The sequence below is a fragment of the Nicotiana tomentosiformis genome, chromosome 1 (assembly GCF_000390325.3).
Source record: "Nicotiana tomentosiformis chromosome 1, ASM39032v3, whole genome shotgun sequence".
NCBI lineage: Eukaryota > Viridiplantae > Streptophyta > Magnoliopsida > Solanales > Solanaceae > Nicotiana > Nicotiana tomentosiformis.
Genome location: NC_090812.1, coordinates 4,161,842 through 4,178,800, shown reverse-complemented (window position 1 = coordinate 4,178,800; position 16,959 = coordinate 4,161,842). Strand labels below are relative to the sequence as shown.

At 37.0% G+C, this 16,959-nt stretch overlaps 3 protein-coding genes across 8 annotated transcripts; all 3 read right to left on the bottom strand.

Annotated features, from left to right (window-relative positions):
- Positions 1-3,267: 3,267 nt before the first annotated feature.
- Positions 3,268-4,434, bottom strand: LOC117280346 (F-box/kelch-repeat protein At3g23880-like). The gene has a single exon (XM_070181738.1). It carries the CDS (start codon positions 4,432-4,434, stop codon positions 3,268-3,270), a length of 1,167 nt encoding a protein of 388 aa, XP_070037839.1.
- A 669-nt stretch (positions 4,435-5,103) lies between these two features.
- LOC104111411 (glycine-rich protein A3) lies at positions 5,104-8,538 on the bottom strand. Its single transcript, XM_009621105.4, has 3 exons — positions 8,256-8,538; positions 6,891-7,201; positions 5,104-5,691 (listed from the first exon to the last, which is right to left on the bottom strand). The coding sequence occupies exons 2-3, from the start codon at positions 7,171-7,173 to the stop codon at positions 5,456-5,458; spliced, it is 519 nt and encodes a 172-aa protein (XP_009619400.1). The 5' UTR covers positions 7,174-7,201; positions 8,256-8,538; the 3' UTR covers positions 5,104-5,455.
- Positions 8,539-11,692: 3,154 nt separating this feature from the next.
- Positions 11,693-16,610, bottom strand: LOC104111409 (uncharacterized). 6 transcript variants are annotated; one of them, XM_009621099.4, is made up of 8 exons: positions 16,168-16,610; positions 15,601-15,657; positions 15,301-15,376; positions 14,495-14,574; positions 14,316-14,365; positions 14,155-14,239; positions 13,951-14,049; positions 11,693-12,200 (listed from the first exon to the last, which is right to left on the bottom strand). In XM_009621099.4, the coding sequence occupies exons 1-8, from the start codon at positions 16,450-16,452 to the stop codon at positions 11,973-11,975; spliced, it is 960 nt and encodes a 319-aa protein (XP_009619394.1). In that variant the 5' UTR covers positions 16,453-16,610; the 3' UTR covers positions 11,693-11,972. The 6 variants fall into 6 exon arrangements, with proteins under 6 accessions (XP_009619394.1, XP_009619395.1, XP_009619393.1 ...); XM_009621100.4 differs by having other exon boundaries at positions 14,131-14,239; positions 15,301-15,366; positions 16,227-16,581; XM_009621098.4 differs by having other exon boundaries at positions 14,131-14,239; positions 16,168-16,579.
- Positions 16,611-16,959: the final 349 nt, after the last annotated feature.

Here is a 16,959-nt window from a genome sequence, read left to right as displayed (position 1 = left end):
TAGATCCTTGAGATCATTTCATGTATTCAGTTAGAGTTCGTGACTCAGTATTACCAGTCTTGGGAGGTTTTATAGTTGTTTCCGCTTTTGGTTTCGATTATCTATTAAAAAAAATTATTTGTATTGTAATTGTAATCGGCTTACTTAGTCTTAGAGACTAAGCGCCATCACGACGCCTGTGGTGAGATTTTGGGTCGTGACACTGATTTTCATTCGGCACAAAAAAAAGCTTTCATGATGGAGCACCAAAGCCTGAAAAGTAATAAGGTCGTTAGAACATACTGAAACTAAGCAAATTCTCAAAGGGTACAAGGAGTAGGCATCTTACCCAGTTCGAAGCAGGGATCGCCTCTCGAGAGGCCGTAACTTATGGTTCTCCATTTGGTCCTCGAGATGGAAAGGGATCGGACCCTCGACCTCTATCTCTGGTAGCCTCCTGTCCCTGATCATCCGTGATCGGCCCATGGACGACGAATTCCAAGTCGTCATCTTCAAGGTAATCCCTGAGCCGGAAGAGAGGTTCGGAGCCCAGTGCCCTGGCCCGAGTACTCCTTTTGGTGCTTTTACGTATCCTGACTGCTACCCTCTTCTTCTTGACCTCAACATCCGGGGAGCCAGAGGGTTTCCTCTTTTTCTTTTCCTCCTCTCATGCGGTAGCTCCGGGATGTCCTGGAGCAGAGGGTCTAACAAGCAAGGATGGAGCCGCATCTCCGTCCAATGGCTGAAACTCGGTGGTCTTGGGCAAACCTGTGAAAAGGAAATGGACTTAGCAAAAATAAGAGTTAGATACGTAAATGCAACTACTCGGGAAGAAGACTCACCATGGGAACGGGCCTCTCACCGGCCCTTTGAAAGATTGTGTCATTCCCGCTCAAAGTATGACATTTGCTCCCTTGATCCACTCCTTGAAGCGGGGGATTGCATTGGGAACTTGAGCGACTGCTGCACAACGATAGGCACGGGCAATTAGAAAAAGAATGAAGAAAATGCCAAAATACTAAGGGAGGAAAGAAGACTTACGGGCCAAGTTCCAATTTTCAGGGAACGGTAAAAATTTGGGGGGTACAAGATCTTTGGTCTTCAGCCAAACGAACCTCCCCTGCCAACCCCGATCTCGATCTTCATCGATGCTCGAGAATAGAGCTTTGCCTGCTTGAAGGACGAGCTTGATCAACTAGCCACGAAAAACTCGGGGTCTGTAAAGACAAAGCAAGTGGTTGAGGGTAAACTGAGGTGCTTCGGTGTTGTTGACGAAATAATGGAGAAGGATTACGATCCTCCAAAGGGATGGGTGAATTTTCCCAAGGCAGACTTCGTACCTCTTGCAGAAGCCGGGGATTACAGGGTCCATCTGCGCAAGCGTAAATGGGTAAGTGTAAACACTTAGATACCCCTTCAGGTGGGTAGTGATGTCCTCGTTAGGCCTGGGACAACCACATCCTTGCCCTCCCAGTTGCAGTCCACCCAGACTGTGGGGAGTATGTCTTCGGTAATGGAGGATATGTACCTTCATACCCCTGCGCCTCGGTCTTGCTTACTGGAAGCCTTCTCGACTTTGAAGTCGTTTTCAATGGAACAACCTCCAGGAATGAAACTCTTCAAAGGAGGCTCCGGGACCACCTCGGGAACGGTCACCTCGGCACCCGAGGTCGGGTTGGAAGTTGAAGGGACGATTTGTTAAGGCACAGTTTTGGAAGTTTTTGCCATCGAATTCTGAAAAATATGAAGGTTTGAAGATAGGGATGAAGATATGAAGGTCTGATTTAAAGGTTTGAAGATGAAGATATGAAGATCTAGGAGGGGTTAGAGTTAAGTAGAGAATTCAAGGGTAAAACAGAAAGCTCTGGAATCGAATAATAAAAAGGTGAAAAAGGGGTCGACGCTTTTATAGAGGAAAGGTTAATCAATGCGTGACATTTCACATTCGATGACAATCAACTGGTGGATGACATGTGTCCGAAGTCTGAACGATGCGACTAATGGGACGTTTCGCCGATCTGTCGACTCGGTTGTGATGTACAGAAGAAGGAACTAGGGTTCATTTATCCCTTCCCGTCGCTTCAATAAATCTACTCTCCCGAAAATGAGGGTACTATTTATGTACGGGTAAAATCGGGTAGAATTGTCCATGATTTTCCAATGAGAGAACGAAGGGGAAGCATGACTCAACATGATTATAATCGAGGCCGGGAACTCCTCGTATCGAGACCTAGGAAGAACGAACGATGTATCTGAGATCGGACACGGTAAGGCGACGTACCCTGGACCAAGCATGGCTTATGGACCCAGGAGATGCGGTGAACGGTTATGTGTGACAGATAAGGGGCTGTAATGTTCGCCCTCAACCGGATTTTACAGCACTAATCCCATTCGGTATCAATTATAGATCAACAATTAATGGAAAAATTGGTTTTTGACCTTTTTTAGACTTATACTAGGATTGAAATTCTCCTACTATATAAAGGCGTAGTTTTTCTTTTTTCACACAGGGTAACACGCAATTCAAAGAAATAAAATTTTACTTTTGTCTTCTAGTTGTTGTTCAACGCATTACTCATTTGCTCTTTTCATCATTCGCGACTAAGCTTGTACCGAGGATCCGATCGAGGATGAGTTCCACTGTTCAATCTAAGATGGGGCTTGGTCATCACATTGCGATTGGTTTGATCGTTTGTTTTGTCTTTAGTTCATTTATATGTTACTCTTAATTATTCGTATTGAATTAAACCATGTATCCTTTAAACCGCGTACAAATTTAATTGTTACTCATTTTGGGGGTAAACAACATGTTATATATTTTCACAAAAACTTCTATCAACTAAATAAGTAAATTGTCCTCATTAAATAATACTCCCTCCGTTTCAATTTATGTGAATCTATTTCCTTTTTAGTCCGTGCCAAAAAGAATGATCAATTTTCATATTTGGAAACAATTTACCTTCATCCAAAGATTTGTGGTCACACAAAATATATGTGCCTCATTTTATACCACAAGTTCAAAAGTTTTTCATTTTTTTAAAAAAAAATCATGTCTATTACTACTACTATATAAATAGTAATGGACCTACCTTTACTCACTTAGTCACTTCAGTTTTTGCAAACAAGATTGAAAATGGCTGAACATTGAAAACAAAAAATAAACTTTCCAACCGTATGAATCAAAAGATGAATTCTAAGAAGATTACAAAACAAAAAATATGGTAGTATAAGATTACTGGTGATCGAAACGGTCTTGTTATTAGAATTGTCTTCTGGAATTTTTGACCATCATTCCGAGTTACTTCTCTCGTTCATGACATCGAGTCTGGGAAAATATAGGCTATCCAAACATATGGTGACAGGAGGATACTCATACTCGAAATTATTCGATGTACAAACCTTTGTAACAAATCGTTGTTGTTTAGGATTATAGATGGAGAAATGGTATTTATTTGGTCCTTTAAATACAATTTCACCATTTCCTGTGCAGTACAAAAGCTCACTGTGTTTTACAAAATAATGCTCGCAAAATCCTGATGGTACGTCGCAAAGTTTCATTAACCATTTCCAGCCATCTTGTTCCATAATCCAGATGTTTAATTTATCTATGGTTTTGCCACCATATAAACCAAGGCAACCTTTCAAAGTAGTCAAACAAAACAACTGATCATCTTCACTTATTAAATTTGGTTTTGGAAGTTCCTTCAGTTCGTCTGTCTTCACATCAAAATATATAATTGTTGAAGCTTTACATACATGATGGTCAAGTTCTTGATTTAGAGACCAAAACACACAATCCTTTGTGCTAATACCCTGACCATAGAAATATGACCATGAGTTAGTTGTTCCTCTTAAACTAAAGAGACTTCGTTCTAATATAGGGAGAGTTGGCTTTGTCGTCCAACAATTCATATTACTCATAGACCAAATAACATAACACTTGTTATAGATCGATATAATCTTGTAATCATCAGTAACAGAATCATAAAACATCCCACAACCATAAGGAAGTATGTCGTCGTCGTAAGCTTCCAGATATGGACATACGAGAGTTCGTTGTTGTCTGATTGATGGATTCCACAAAATAAATTTGTAAGACTTACGTTTCTTCAATAGTACTAATCCATCATGTGAGCATAAAACGTCATGATCAGCACGAAATCTCTTTAGAGGAAAGAGTTGCTTATCTATGGCAACTTTGGGACTAATTTCCAAGTCCATAAACCTGAATTCAGAAGTAAAAGCTCTTTGTAATAAGAGTTTTTTACGTCCCAAAGCTTTGGAATGATCACGGTGAGCTTTTGTGAATTCTTCCTCAGAGATTATAGCATTCCATGGTGCGGAAACAGATCGAAAACGTAATAAAGATTTAACAGGTAGATTAATAAGGATGAAATATAAGATATCACATGGAACAATGGATGTAGTATCTTCAAAGGTTGTCTTCTTTGACATTATTATGTCTGCTTCTCTTGGGCAAGTTGTGGCGTAGGAAAAACAGTTTTCTATATATTAGGGTTTAATAACATTGGAGAAGGAAGTAACATAGGAAAAGGAAATTGAAATTTAAAGACTTATTGTGAGGAAAAAGAATTCTTTTCCTTTATGGTTTGTACTATGACGATTCTTTCCCACGAACCCTACCAAAACTCAACTTATATATTTGCTACTTGCTATTCGGTATGTTGCACTAGTCTAACATGATATGGTATAACTAGTTAAGTTAACAACGGATAGTATAAGAAAATAAGTCTTAACCTTTCAAATTACTAATGACTAAGCAAATAGAAAGTAAAATTAATTATTGAGATGGTAAATAAATCTTCTCGGTCCATGCAAGATCTAACAATTCCAGCTTAAATAGTCGTGTACAGCAGCAATTGCTAATCGTTGTCACTAATTTTTAAACAACACTACTATACAGAGATTACTCCAAGATATATGAGAAAACATACAAACTACATTATAGATAAAGTTCATTTTTTGGTCAAGTTAAACTTTCAGTAGTTCAGAACTAGGTCCTTGCATCACTTTCTTAGCAGGTTATATTAAAAAAAAAAAAACTGAAAACATAAAGGACATGCCGAAGGAACTCCCATTTTAGCTGAATAAACCAGACAAAAATTGATCTAATAAAACTAAGTCATTTTTGTTCCATTGATATCTCTTCAGTTTGAGAGATGTAACAGACAAATGAATGAAAAAAGTGCTCGGATTTGCTACATGCATTAAGCTACGAAAACTAGCTTATAAGCTAAAATTATCGACCCTATCAGTATCGAAATCAGACTTTAAAAATGTAATAATATCCTCGCAGAAAGTCATCAACTTCAAATTTAAACTATATGTAATTACTATAAACACCAAACCATATGTAGGGTGTCTAGACACCCAAAATGCACCAGAAATTCATCATCAACAGAAAAGTAACAAGCAACAACTTATAGCAGGAATCCTGTAAACTTTGGATAATGAATCACTTCCATCTCTTGAACTTGTGTTTGCCAAACATGCCATGTTTCCAGCGCTTGCCAAACTTCCCATGCTTGAATTTTCCGTGCTTAAATTTGCCATGATGGCCGTAAGGGCCGTAATGGCCATAATGGCCGAAAGGACGACCATGATGACCATGCATGAGATGGTGCGCCCCATATGCAGCTGCAGCTGCTGCTGCACCACCAGCTAGCATGCCTCCCATATTAGGTCCATGTCCTGTAAAAGTTCTTAATAATCAACCAACTGTAGCGTAAAAGATAACAATAAGATCCATTTCCACACTAGTACAAGTTGATGTACTCATTGGTTGCTCAAGAAAAAGAAGCAAGGATTCACTTGTCAAAATGATGGATTTAAGTGAAAAATGCAAAGAGGTATGGAAATGGAAGGAGAAAAACAAATTAATATGCATGAGATGCCAGCACTCTATTTGTGTAACTTAAGCGTTGAACTAACAATCTAACATAAACCAAGTAAACTCAAAACTAACATCTGATGACCAAACAAGGAAATGTATAGCAGTCAGGACTAGTACTAGTCTATTTGCACATGAGATTGCAGCTTCGTAATCAAGTTTAAATCAGTAATCAAAAGTATAATCTCAAAGAGATGAATAAAAGCAATGCTAATGGGAGATGATCCAAGTGCGTGGAGCATGTATACCTGTTATAAGTTCTCCCTCACACTAAAGCTTCGATAATCTCCTTACTCTTTTCATATGGGGACTCTACAACTTCTTTCTATTTACTTCTCTACAGAAAGATTCAGTATCACCTACTTAAATTACAAATCAACAATTCGAAGTTATCAGATCATGCATTTGAGTTCATGTGAAAACCCATTCTCCTCCAAACCACTAGTAAGCTAGATACCAGGGACATTAGCGCTAGTGTATAAGTTAATCAATTATATTAAGAACCAGAGCAAGCATCAGATAGCAAACATTCTCAGATAACCAAAACAGGCTAATACATATCAGTGTCATTAACTTTTCTCAGAACAAGGAACCCTCCCCCCCCCCCCCCCCCCCCCCCCCAAAAAAAAAAAAAACCAAACAACAAAACCCAAAAAACAGAGGCATGGTGTTTTTCTCCACAAGGCTGCAAGGACTACTTAGTCCGTTTGTTAAGGTGGTCACAAATATAAATGGACCACATGGGTGATCAACATTCTTCCCCTCTGTGCTCCTTTCCGAATCCCATTATGGAATAACCCTTAGGATTCAGAGCTTCTATCATCTTGTCGTGACTCCTTACACATAATTCAGTCATGGTGTAATAAAGCAGAATGCAATTAATCAAAAAACTGTGCAAGAAAGAAAACATGGGATGTGCAAATAAACAACGGAATATTATATCTTGAAACAGATGTTAGAACTGAGAAGCAATGAGTACTGGGAAAATGATTCAACATACCATGATGTGATGAATGACCCGGATAGTAGGCTGGAGGGTAACCTGCAGGAGGATATCCACCATGCGGAGGATATGCAGGTGGCGGGTATGCGCCTGGAGGAGGAGGATATCCTGCGGGTGGGTATCCACCGTGCGGAGGATAGCCAGAAGGCGGGTACCCTTGTGGTGGATATCCATATCCTTGTGGTGGATATGACCCATAGCCTCCATGGTGATGACCCACAGCATACCCAGCAAGATGAGAAAACAGTCCTTTGTCATCACTTCCATGCCTGTCCCCCATTTTTCTTTTCAAATTCAATTATCAGAGCCTGGACCATAACAAGCACAATAAGGATGTAAATATTCACAATAGATAATTCAGCTAGGTAAAATGGAGAACCATAGTTTTCATATATAGTTGAACACCACCCCAGGTGCCATCGATCAGCATTTTCAGTAACCTTGTTTCACAAGAGGATTTATGCTTAGATCTTATTCAATCCACAACAAGGAAACCACATAACACATAAAGATCATGATTCTCATAGTCAATTAATCTAGTTCAACCAAATAAACTATTAAATTTTATAGTCATCAACAAACAAATTTCAGAGTCAACAACAAACAAATTTCAGACTATTCTTGGAGCCAATGAACGTATGTGCTATCATCTACTCATAGTTGCATCAAGATCTTTTAAAGGTAATGAACAACTAACCTGGTAATCATACAACATCTCGGGATGTCACAACTCGATAAGCTGATATTATCCAATTCAATCTTTTTAAGACAACATAATTACACAAACACAAAGAAGAAGCTGCAACAAAACTATATCCTTGGACAAGATCAACTTTTTCTATACCAAAACAAATTGTGCATCCAGAATTGGGAGGGAAAAAAGCCATCTTTTCCACCCTCAGAAAGAAGATCAAATCATGAAATTAGTACTAAAACACTACCATGCTAAATCCCCACCCACCCCCACCCCCGCATCTACTGGGAGGTTAGGGAGGCCGGAGGATATAGATTACAGAACATAAAAGGATTAAAGATCTAAAACCAGCAGAATTAGGATTATTTCATGCTGTTAAACAGGAATTACGTATATCCCTTTAGCATAACTAAGGATCAATGCTAGCAAAACAGATGCATGATCACATGCAGAAAACAAAGAATTACCAAATCAAACAGAAACACGTTATATCAACTACTACTAATAAGTTGCTTCCAATTTCCTGATCACCTAAAACCCACCAAGAAACAAATAAAAGATGTTGAAATCACAAAAAGTAAAGCAAAAATAATGGCAACGAGATTGTAGATTTAAAACCCAAATACCAAAACAAAATGAAAGTAACGGGAGAAGAAGAAAGGAGTCACCTTGTTGGATCAGGGAAATCGGTTTTGAAATTAGGTAGTAGCCTTGTACTTCAATTTGTTGAACACACCTGAGGTTTGGAAACTTATAATTTCAGAAATTTACTAAATTTATCAGATCAAATTTGTTATTACACGTTTCTCTATAAAATATATATAGGAGTATATCTTATCCTCACAATTTTCTTTACGCGTTACTTCAGCGTGTCACCTTTTATGGAGTAATTAACTTCTCTTTCTTTTTTCTGCTTTTCTTTTTAGTTTCTTTCATTTGTGGAATTAGTATAATAGATTTATGTATTGGTAATTGATTAGAGAATTGAATCGCACACAGAACACGTGTATGCATGGAATGTTCTTAGGACAAAAATATCATTATATATTTTATGGGGAAAAAATCTGGATCATTCATACAAAGTTTGGTTGGAATATTCTTTTACTTAGTTAATTTTCCAAAACATCAAAAACAATTGACTTATGATCGATTAATTTTGTTGGATAAAGGCACAATTGGTTAAAAAAGGTTGTATCACCTATTTTGATCTCCTTATTATCTAATGAAATGACCACTTTTAACAAAATATTTCGAGATCAAGTCTTGAAAATAGAGAACTTTATAAAAAAAAGATGATTGAAAATTTTCGCTTTTAATAAAATGTGTCGAGATCAAGTCTTGAAAATATAAATTTTTTTTATAATTATCGTAAACTTATTTGGCCCGAAATTGAATTTCACTTTTTGAATTGTCTATTACGTTAATGAGAAGCACTTTATAAAGGAAAAGGAAGAAATACGTCTTGATATTTCAATGTGAATACCGAGTTTGGTCGAAACATACTATTACATACATATCCAAACACCAGTTAAACAAATAGAAAAGTATGTCGTACAAAAATGACCATCTTTAAAATCATTGACTATGTACATTACAAAACAAAGCAATACACAAACAATTATGGCTATATATCAAAACGTAATGCATCTTACCATTTAAAAAAGTTACTTATTAAACTGTTTAGCATGATTATTAGGTACATAATTTACCGTTCAAACTTTTAGCTAGTCATCAAACGGTTAGTTCACCAAATCTTCCCCCCTCTTACGATTATTTTGCCAAAAATTAGCATGTTGTAGAGCTGAAAGAAGCAAGCGTTTGGAACACTCAATGTGCATGACGTTTTAAATGGGCCAAAAGATCAAGGGAAAAAAGTTGTGGAAATGGCGTGGGATGGCCAGTTTTTAAGATGCTATTTAATATTTGGCCAGCAATTTTAATGCTCAGCATATATAGTCACTACTTTGTTATAATTAATATGAATAGATGTTTTTACCTTTCTTCATCTCTTTTCTTTTCAACCCTTTTTTATTATCAAAATCTCAAAACTCTCGCTTCTTTCCAGCACTTAAGCTCTCGTTTCTTCTCTGAAAATTTGGGTATTCAAAATCAATTGGGTGTTCAAAATAATTGTTGGAAAACACCTTTGTGAGTTAATTCTACAGATTTGGACCATTTGTGATCTAATTTGCTGGGGTTTGTCGAAAATTTGCGAAGCCGATTTTGGAGAAGACGGCCACTTGGGCTTTGTTGATTTCGTAAAAATTGAATCAAATTAGCTATTGGGATTTGTTTGTACTGCTATTGGGAAGCTGTATTCCCTGCTCGAGTTTGTTTTGTGGGGATTAAATGAGAATCAAAATCAGTTTCTGAAATGTCCTTAACTTCTGGACATTAAGCAAAATAAGTAAACACATTAAGCGAACCATGTCCTTAATATTTACACAACACTCATGAAGTTAAGGACACTATGTCCTTAATATTTACACTGCACACATGAAGTTAAGGACACCATATCCTTAACATTTACACTGCACATATGAAGTTAATGACATGATGTCCTAAAGTTTAACAACAGAAGGTACAGATACAGGACACTTTGTCTTTAATATCTACGCAATACTCATGAAGTTAAGGACATTGTGTCCTTAATATTTACACAACACTCATGAAGTTAAGGACACCATATCCTTAACATTTACACTGCACATATGAAGTTAAGGACATGATGTCCTAAAGTTTAAAACAAAATGTGCTAATTCAGGACACTTTGTCCTTAATATTTACACAACACTCATGAAGTTAAGGACACCATATCTAACATAGGGGTATTTTTATCCGGGCGGGTAAAAGCGTATTAAAGCACTGGCTAAAGAGTAAATACATTTTAAACAGTGACTAAAGAGTAAATACAGCTCTAATTAGTGGCTAACTGTGCATTTCCCCCAAAAAAGTTATGTTATGAAATTGGCACCTATGCCTGTATGTACCTTTAACTGATAGGTATGTTTGGTTTTTCAGCACTCTCCTTTTATATTATGTCAACCTAAAAAGAGCGATGGAAAGTGAATTTTAGGAATATTAATTTCGACAAGTTATTAATTACCAATGACAATACATTCGTTAAAGCCCCATTAGGCAGGAATTCTTTCCTTTCTCTTGAACCTCAAAAGAAAAGTCAAGCTTGCCATTGAGTCGACAAAGAATTCCAACTCGAATAAGTAAACGGAACTTTCTTAAGACGAATGAACCAAGTACCCAAAAAAACGTATATGTATGTATATATTTGTACACCAATTTATCCCAAAATTTTGCTCGAGACTTAACTTCCAACGAACAAATTATGTATAATCAAAGCTAAGTAACAAATTAGAAAATTTAAGCATAAATTAAAGTGGCATACTTTCATTAGAAAGTTGCACAACTTTAAAAAAAAAAAAAAAAACGCTACATAAACAAAGAGTGATAATTGACCTTAAGCATATTCTGAAGAGGAAAAAGGAAAAAGTTGAAGATTAATTGAAAGGTCGAATACATCTCAATTCCCTTTTATTCCATTACAGAATCTGATGCCAAATATAGCAATTTTGGCTTTTCAAACCCATAGGCAAACGCTGTTTAGGATGCCCCTTAAGCTTTTTGGTCATAAAGGCACAAAGTTGACAAATAAAGCTCGCAAAGCATGTCATTCGTAATGAAAAGAAAGATACCACTATCCCGCCTCTTACTCAAATCATCACAAACACAATATTCTCTAACCAAAACCAGAAACCAAATCGAATTTAAATCTTGACATGTCTATAGTTTTTAATTGAAAGCATTTTGACTACGGGTGCAAATGCCTCTCTACCCTTCTAGGGTGGGGGCAAGGCTGCGTACATCTACCTTCCTCATACCCCACTTGTGGAAAATCACTGGATTTTTTGTTGTTGCTGTGCAAATGCCACCAAATGGGCTCTTTGCCACAAGATGGCAGTCTTAGAATCTCATTCCTTGAAAGCTTCATGTTTTTTCCTTTAAAAAAAACAGATTGAATCTGTCTGCCCCTATAGTTCCTCAAGTAGGTGAAAACAACACTATCACAACTTGACCAGTATCTTTGTCTAGTTACCTAAGAAACTTCTAATACCAACTAAAAACAATACATTTCATGTTACAAATACAGACTGAAAAATGAAATAAAGAGAGCTAGTGTTCATATGAGATGTAAGTTACATGCCCTCCTTTTGAAGGGGCCACATTATGCCATCAAGAAACCACAGCCACAACAAAAATAGATGTGTTCAAGGGCACTTCAAAGATCCTAGAAACTACAATGCCTGGAGAAGACTAAGAGCAAAATTGTGTGATCCACACTCCCAAACAGCAAGTTATGAACCAGAAAGTTAATGTTGAACTTTTTGGTAAACCCTTCTGTATATTTTGCAACCTTCAAATTCTGCATGGATCTCCCTCTCAGTCCTTATCCCCATTGGGTTGTTCAATACCCATCCATCACTATCACAAGGTAAACTTGGATCAACACTATCTATATGCACAAGTTTATCAGGCAAATCATCAAAATAATTCCTCATGTCAACTGCCACGTCGAGCACATCTGATTGTATAAAGACCTGCCAATCATCAACTAGAAAGCTCAGGGTAATAATGCAACCAAAAAAAAAAGATTATGCATGTGATACTCTCAGCAGAAATTATAAGGGCATGCTCATTTTAGTGCTTTATTTTCTAAGAAACATAAAATGAGATGAAAAGACGGTGCAGGACGTTGATGCAATAGATTTGTAAGGAATTTGAAGCCAGATTTTATTCTCGGGGGAGGCAACCTAGATATTATTATTATCCGACAATTTTCTGGCTTCACCTTCACTTCTGTGCCACGCACGCTGCTCCCAAATTGAAAGGGACTTGGCAAAAATTTAATGGTTTTAGGGCATAACGTCAAGGTTAGGTAATAGTAAACCCTTTTATCCATAAAATAGAGTAAATAACGACCTGTTAAAGCATTGTGGTACGCTTTTCCTCTGAAACCCCGAGAATTGACATCATGATTTTGTGGTGACATCAAGCAAAGTAAATCACAAGTTTGGAAACGGATCAAAGCCTAAAGGGATACGAGACAGTTGGAGCTAACACTTGGGTACAAGTTTCGAATCATCTAATTTGCACAACCATGGACCCAAGTTTATATGGCCATATATCCCTTCACTCTCACTCCTCCAGTCCCTGACACCAATGGGAACTAATGTATGTGTCGTTGGGCAATAGGTGATGCTTCGACTTTAACTGGACTAAGATTGATATATATGTCTTCAGTCAAAGGTACATACAGCCAACCACGAACATCACTTTCTTAATTGAACTAGCTTTTTGCTCCTCACATCAGAAAATTATTTCCATGTTTTTAAGTAACTAATATGTTCTGTGTCATCTATCATTATCTCTCTCCTTGAACTATGGACTTTGTAAACCACTCCATTTGCGGCAATCTTTTTTTCTCCAGCAAAATCTTTGCCTTCCACTAACACCAAGATAAACGATATCATCTTCAAGCACTGTAGCAATTAGCTTCAAACTATTGTTAATAGACCATGATGAACCCTATTTCACAATCGGAAAGAGTAAATCTTGGCAACTCTTCAGCATAACAACATTTTTGTTGTTTAATATGGCATCATCTTTTAATTGTCTCAGCATAAACAATCATCTGTTAAAGCAACTACAGTCAGCTCTAAACAGGAAATTTGGGGGTAATTGTACACCTTGAACAATTACTTGAAACCTTTTTTGCTGAAATGGAGACTGAGACACTGCAGACACAAATACGTTAGCATCTAACTGCTGCACAGATGAGAGCTCATTTTTCTTTTTCTTTTTTTTTGGGGGATGGGATCACAGGTCTATCTGGAATCCCTCATGTTCTAGTTAGAAGTTACTAGGATCAAGCATCCATTAGAGTTGTTAGCTGAGAGCAAGACAAGAAATATTTGAAAATGAGATGATGGACAAGACACAAACTGCATCAAAATCAGAGTCGTCATATATTACCTATGCCCAGTAAGAGATACAAATAGTTCTCATCACATTCTAAGACATCCCGGATCATGATTTTTTTCTCCTTAAGAAGATCATCAAATGGTGTTATAGTTGAAATAGTTATGCCATACAAGTTAATTTTGAATTACTTAAAAAGTTCAAACACTTTGACACCAACTAATGATACACCAAGCCCAGGCGCTAAAAGGCCAAATAAAAGTTGGCAAACTGAACAATGCACAGCATCAACCAAGTATAGCAAGTCAAATCTATTGCATACAGAAGAATGATCAACTAATTTACACTCTAGAAGCTCCGAGCAGGTACCTGTCCACCGTGTGCTAAATTATTTGTAACGGATTCAACCAAAGGCTTCTGCACCACTCTTCTTTTATGATGTTTTTTCTTAAAGTGAGGGTCTGGGCACTGCAGACAAGAGAAACTAACCATTCAGCTTTAAGTGAACAAGAAAGGGTCATTGGCACATGAAAAACATTTTCTGCATACTTCCAGCATAAAAAGGGAATTCACCAAGATTGAAACTAGCATAAGTGGTCCAGGATATGTAGATACAAGTCGTTGGAAGGAAACCATGGCATTTGTAGATATGAAATGTCTGCATTTAGATATCCATTAACAGGTTTTCAATAATCATTTCTTAAGTGGAATATCAGGACTTCTTCAAGCCTTACACATTTTTCAGACCCAGCTCGTTTACCCAGTACTCAGCCCGTGTGACCAACTGCAGAAGGAAAAGATAGTCTCAAGCATGAGTACCACAGTAGCACATTTCAGAAGCCAAGAGAGAACAATACTACTATATAAACGGAATGAAAGCATTTTTAACAAGACAAGGTTATTGTCGACATACCTTAGGCCGAATTTCCAATCCCAGAAAATTCTTGGATGAAGAATTTCTTTTAGCAAGCCACATAAGAAATCTCCCGCTACCTGCAATATCGTTTACTTAGATCTAAGAAATTACAAGACCATAGGACAAAGGAATCTCAAGGATAAAGGGAAGAGAAAAAAAATTGGAAATGTGTGAGATATAAATTGAAAGACCCACAATGTTATATGGGGGTGAGGGTGAATATTCGGTTACTAATATCCACAAGATGAATGTAATATAGATGTGGATGACAGATAAATGTGCAGTCATAGACAAATTAAGAATGATACATCTAACAGAGGGCTGCAAACAGAACACGTAGAGGATAACATGAAGGTAGCTTCAAATGGTACACAGACCTCGAGATACACTAGTATGTAGGTGTGACATGATTAAAGATAGTAAAAGGATGGAGTCTGTCTCAATAAGCCTAAAAAGACTCAGAGCCATTGCACATTTAGCTAGAAACACAATAAAATGGAAGAAAAGGATCCATATAGTCGATACCAACCGGTTGGGATTAACGCTTCATAATAAAATGCATAATTTTTTACTGTTGTTATATTTTGGAATACCTCAGGCCTAATGACCCCTTAAGGCATAGGCATAAATTTCTATTCAATTTGTAAAACCAACCACCTTCGTGCAATTTGAAGCAAGTTTGTTACAGATAACTGTTGGACCATAATAAACTACTAGATCTTAAATGGAAAACACGAAATTTAAACTGAATAAATAAGTAACAATAGAATGGTGAAGATATCAAAGAGCAAGCAGGTTCCTACCACTCCCAATATCCACCATCAGAGGCAATGTTGCATCCCCGAACACCTCCTTCCAGTTCGGTACTTCTGCAGGAATCTTCTCATGATAAATTAATACAACAAAACAAAAAGAACCATTTAAGTTGAAAAATTAAGTTGAAATTTTTATCCCCACTTGTGGGACTATACAGGCTATGTTGTTGTTGTTGTTCCATCCTAATATTTTTCTTCCATAGTAAAGTTTCACAAATCATAGCTGGGGTCAACAGGACTCAATAGGAAGAGAGAAGCTTCACATATACAAAGAGCCATAATGTGTACCATGAGAGCACGTCGCAGAGGGTTGACATGCGGCCTTATCCGAAGATTGCCAATATCCTATTACATCATTTGATGAATGTGAGTATAAAAATGCACACAGATATTGCAAGAAAATCTCATAATAGATACAATTTTACCAATCTATCAATTTTGCCTTCATCGTCATTAAAGTTATAAAATTTAATCCAAATAAATGACTTCATCAATAGCTCAACTTGACCAACTTCTGGCAATACTTATGTCACAGGAATATTAGAAAAATAAGGAAAACAGCTCAGTTTGACCTAACTTTAGGGGGAAAAAAGTTTTTTAAGTTTTATGCACCTGGGTGGAATACAACATATATACACAATCAGGTCAGTCATAATGTAATTACCATTTACAAGTAAATTTCTAGATTAAGGATCAACTGGTAACATGGTAATAATGGTACTAACTAAACTGGTATCCCAACTACACTTAGTAAAGAATCTTTACATTGCCAGTATGTATAACTTAAATCTGAAAATAAATTAGATAATAGCTAACTTTAGGCAAAAAAAAAGTTGGTCTTTAAATTTGTCAAACCTCACAAAATAAGTCAGAGAGATTAAGGTCGGCATATTCTTTGTGTACAAGTCCAGTACTTGCAATATGGTGTTGTTCATCTGTCTCAGCTACAGAACATGAAACAGCTGACACCCATGTGCAATACCTAGAACGGTGGCGAAGGTGAAGAGAGGGAAAAAGTGATGGAGTTGTAGAAGGAACGAATTTGTGAAGAGAGAAGTTGAAGATGATATGGGGAGAGGACATGAAGATTGAGGTTAGAGGTTTCTTGGGTATGGTTGAGTATAAGTAGTAGTAAGCCATGGCTACGAAATGCTATTTTCCTTCAAATGTAAGGATGGATAAAAAGATAATAACGGAGAAAAATGTAGATAACGGAACATCCGGTGTGAATTAAAAAATTGGGGATTTTGTGCACAAAGCAACTCAATCGATCACAACTGACTATTTGAATTGGCATTACATAAAATTTGCAATGTGTAGCCATGGATTGTTGTCAAATTAAGATCGAGGGTTTGCCTACCTTGTAAAGATCTCTCCAATAGCTACAAAAGACCCAAAAGTCTCGTGAGCTAAGTATACTCTAGATTCTAGATGAACTCGCCTCACACTTGGAGAAAATTATGTTAGTTCCCACAATGGCATTATACCACCTTGTTTGGATGGTTGTTATATATCCTTGTATAATATATTATGTGTTAGTATCGTTTTAATGTATACAATAAAGGACAATCCGTACCGGACCATGTGGGTATATTATACGCAGTCTTACCCTACATTTTTACAAGAGGTTATTTCCACGACTCGAAC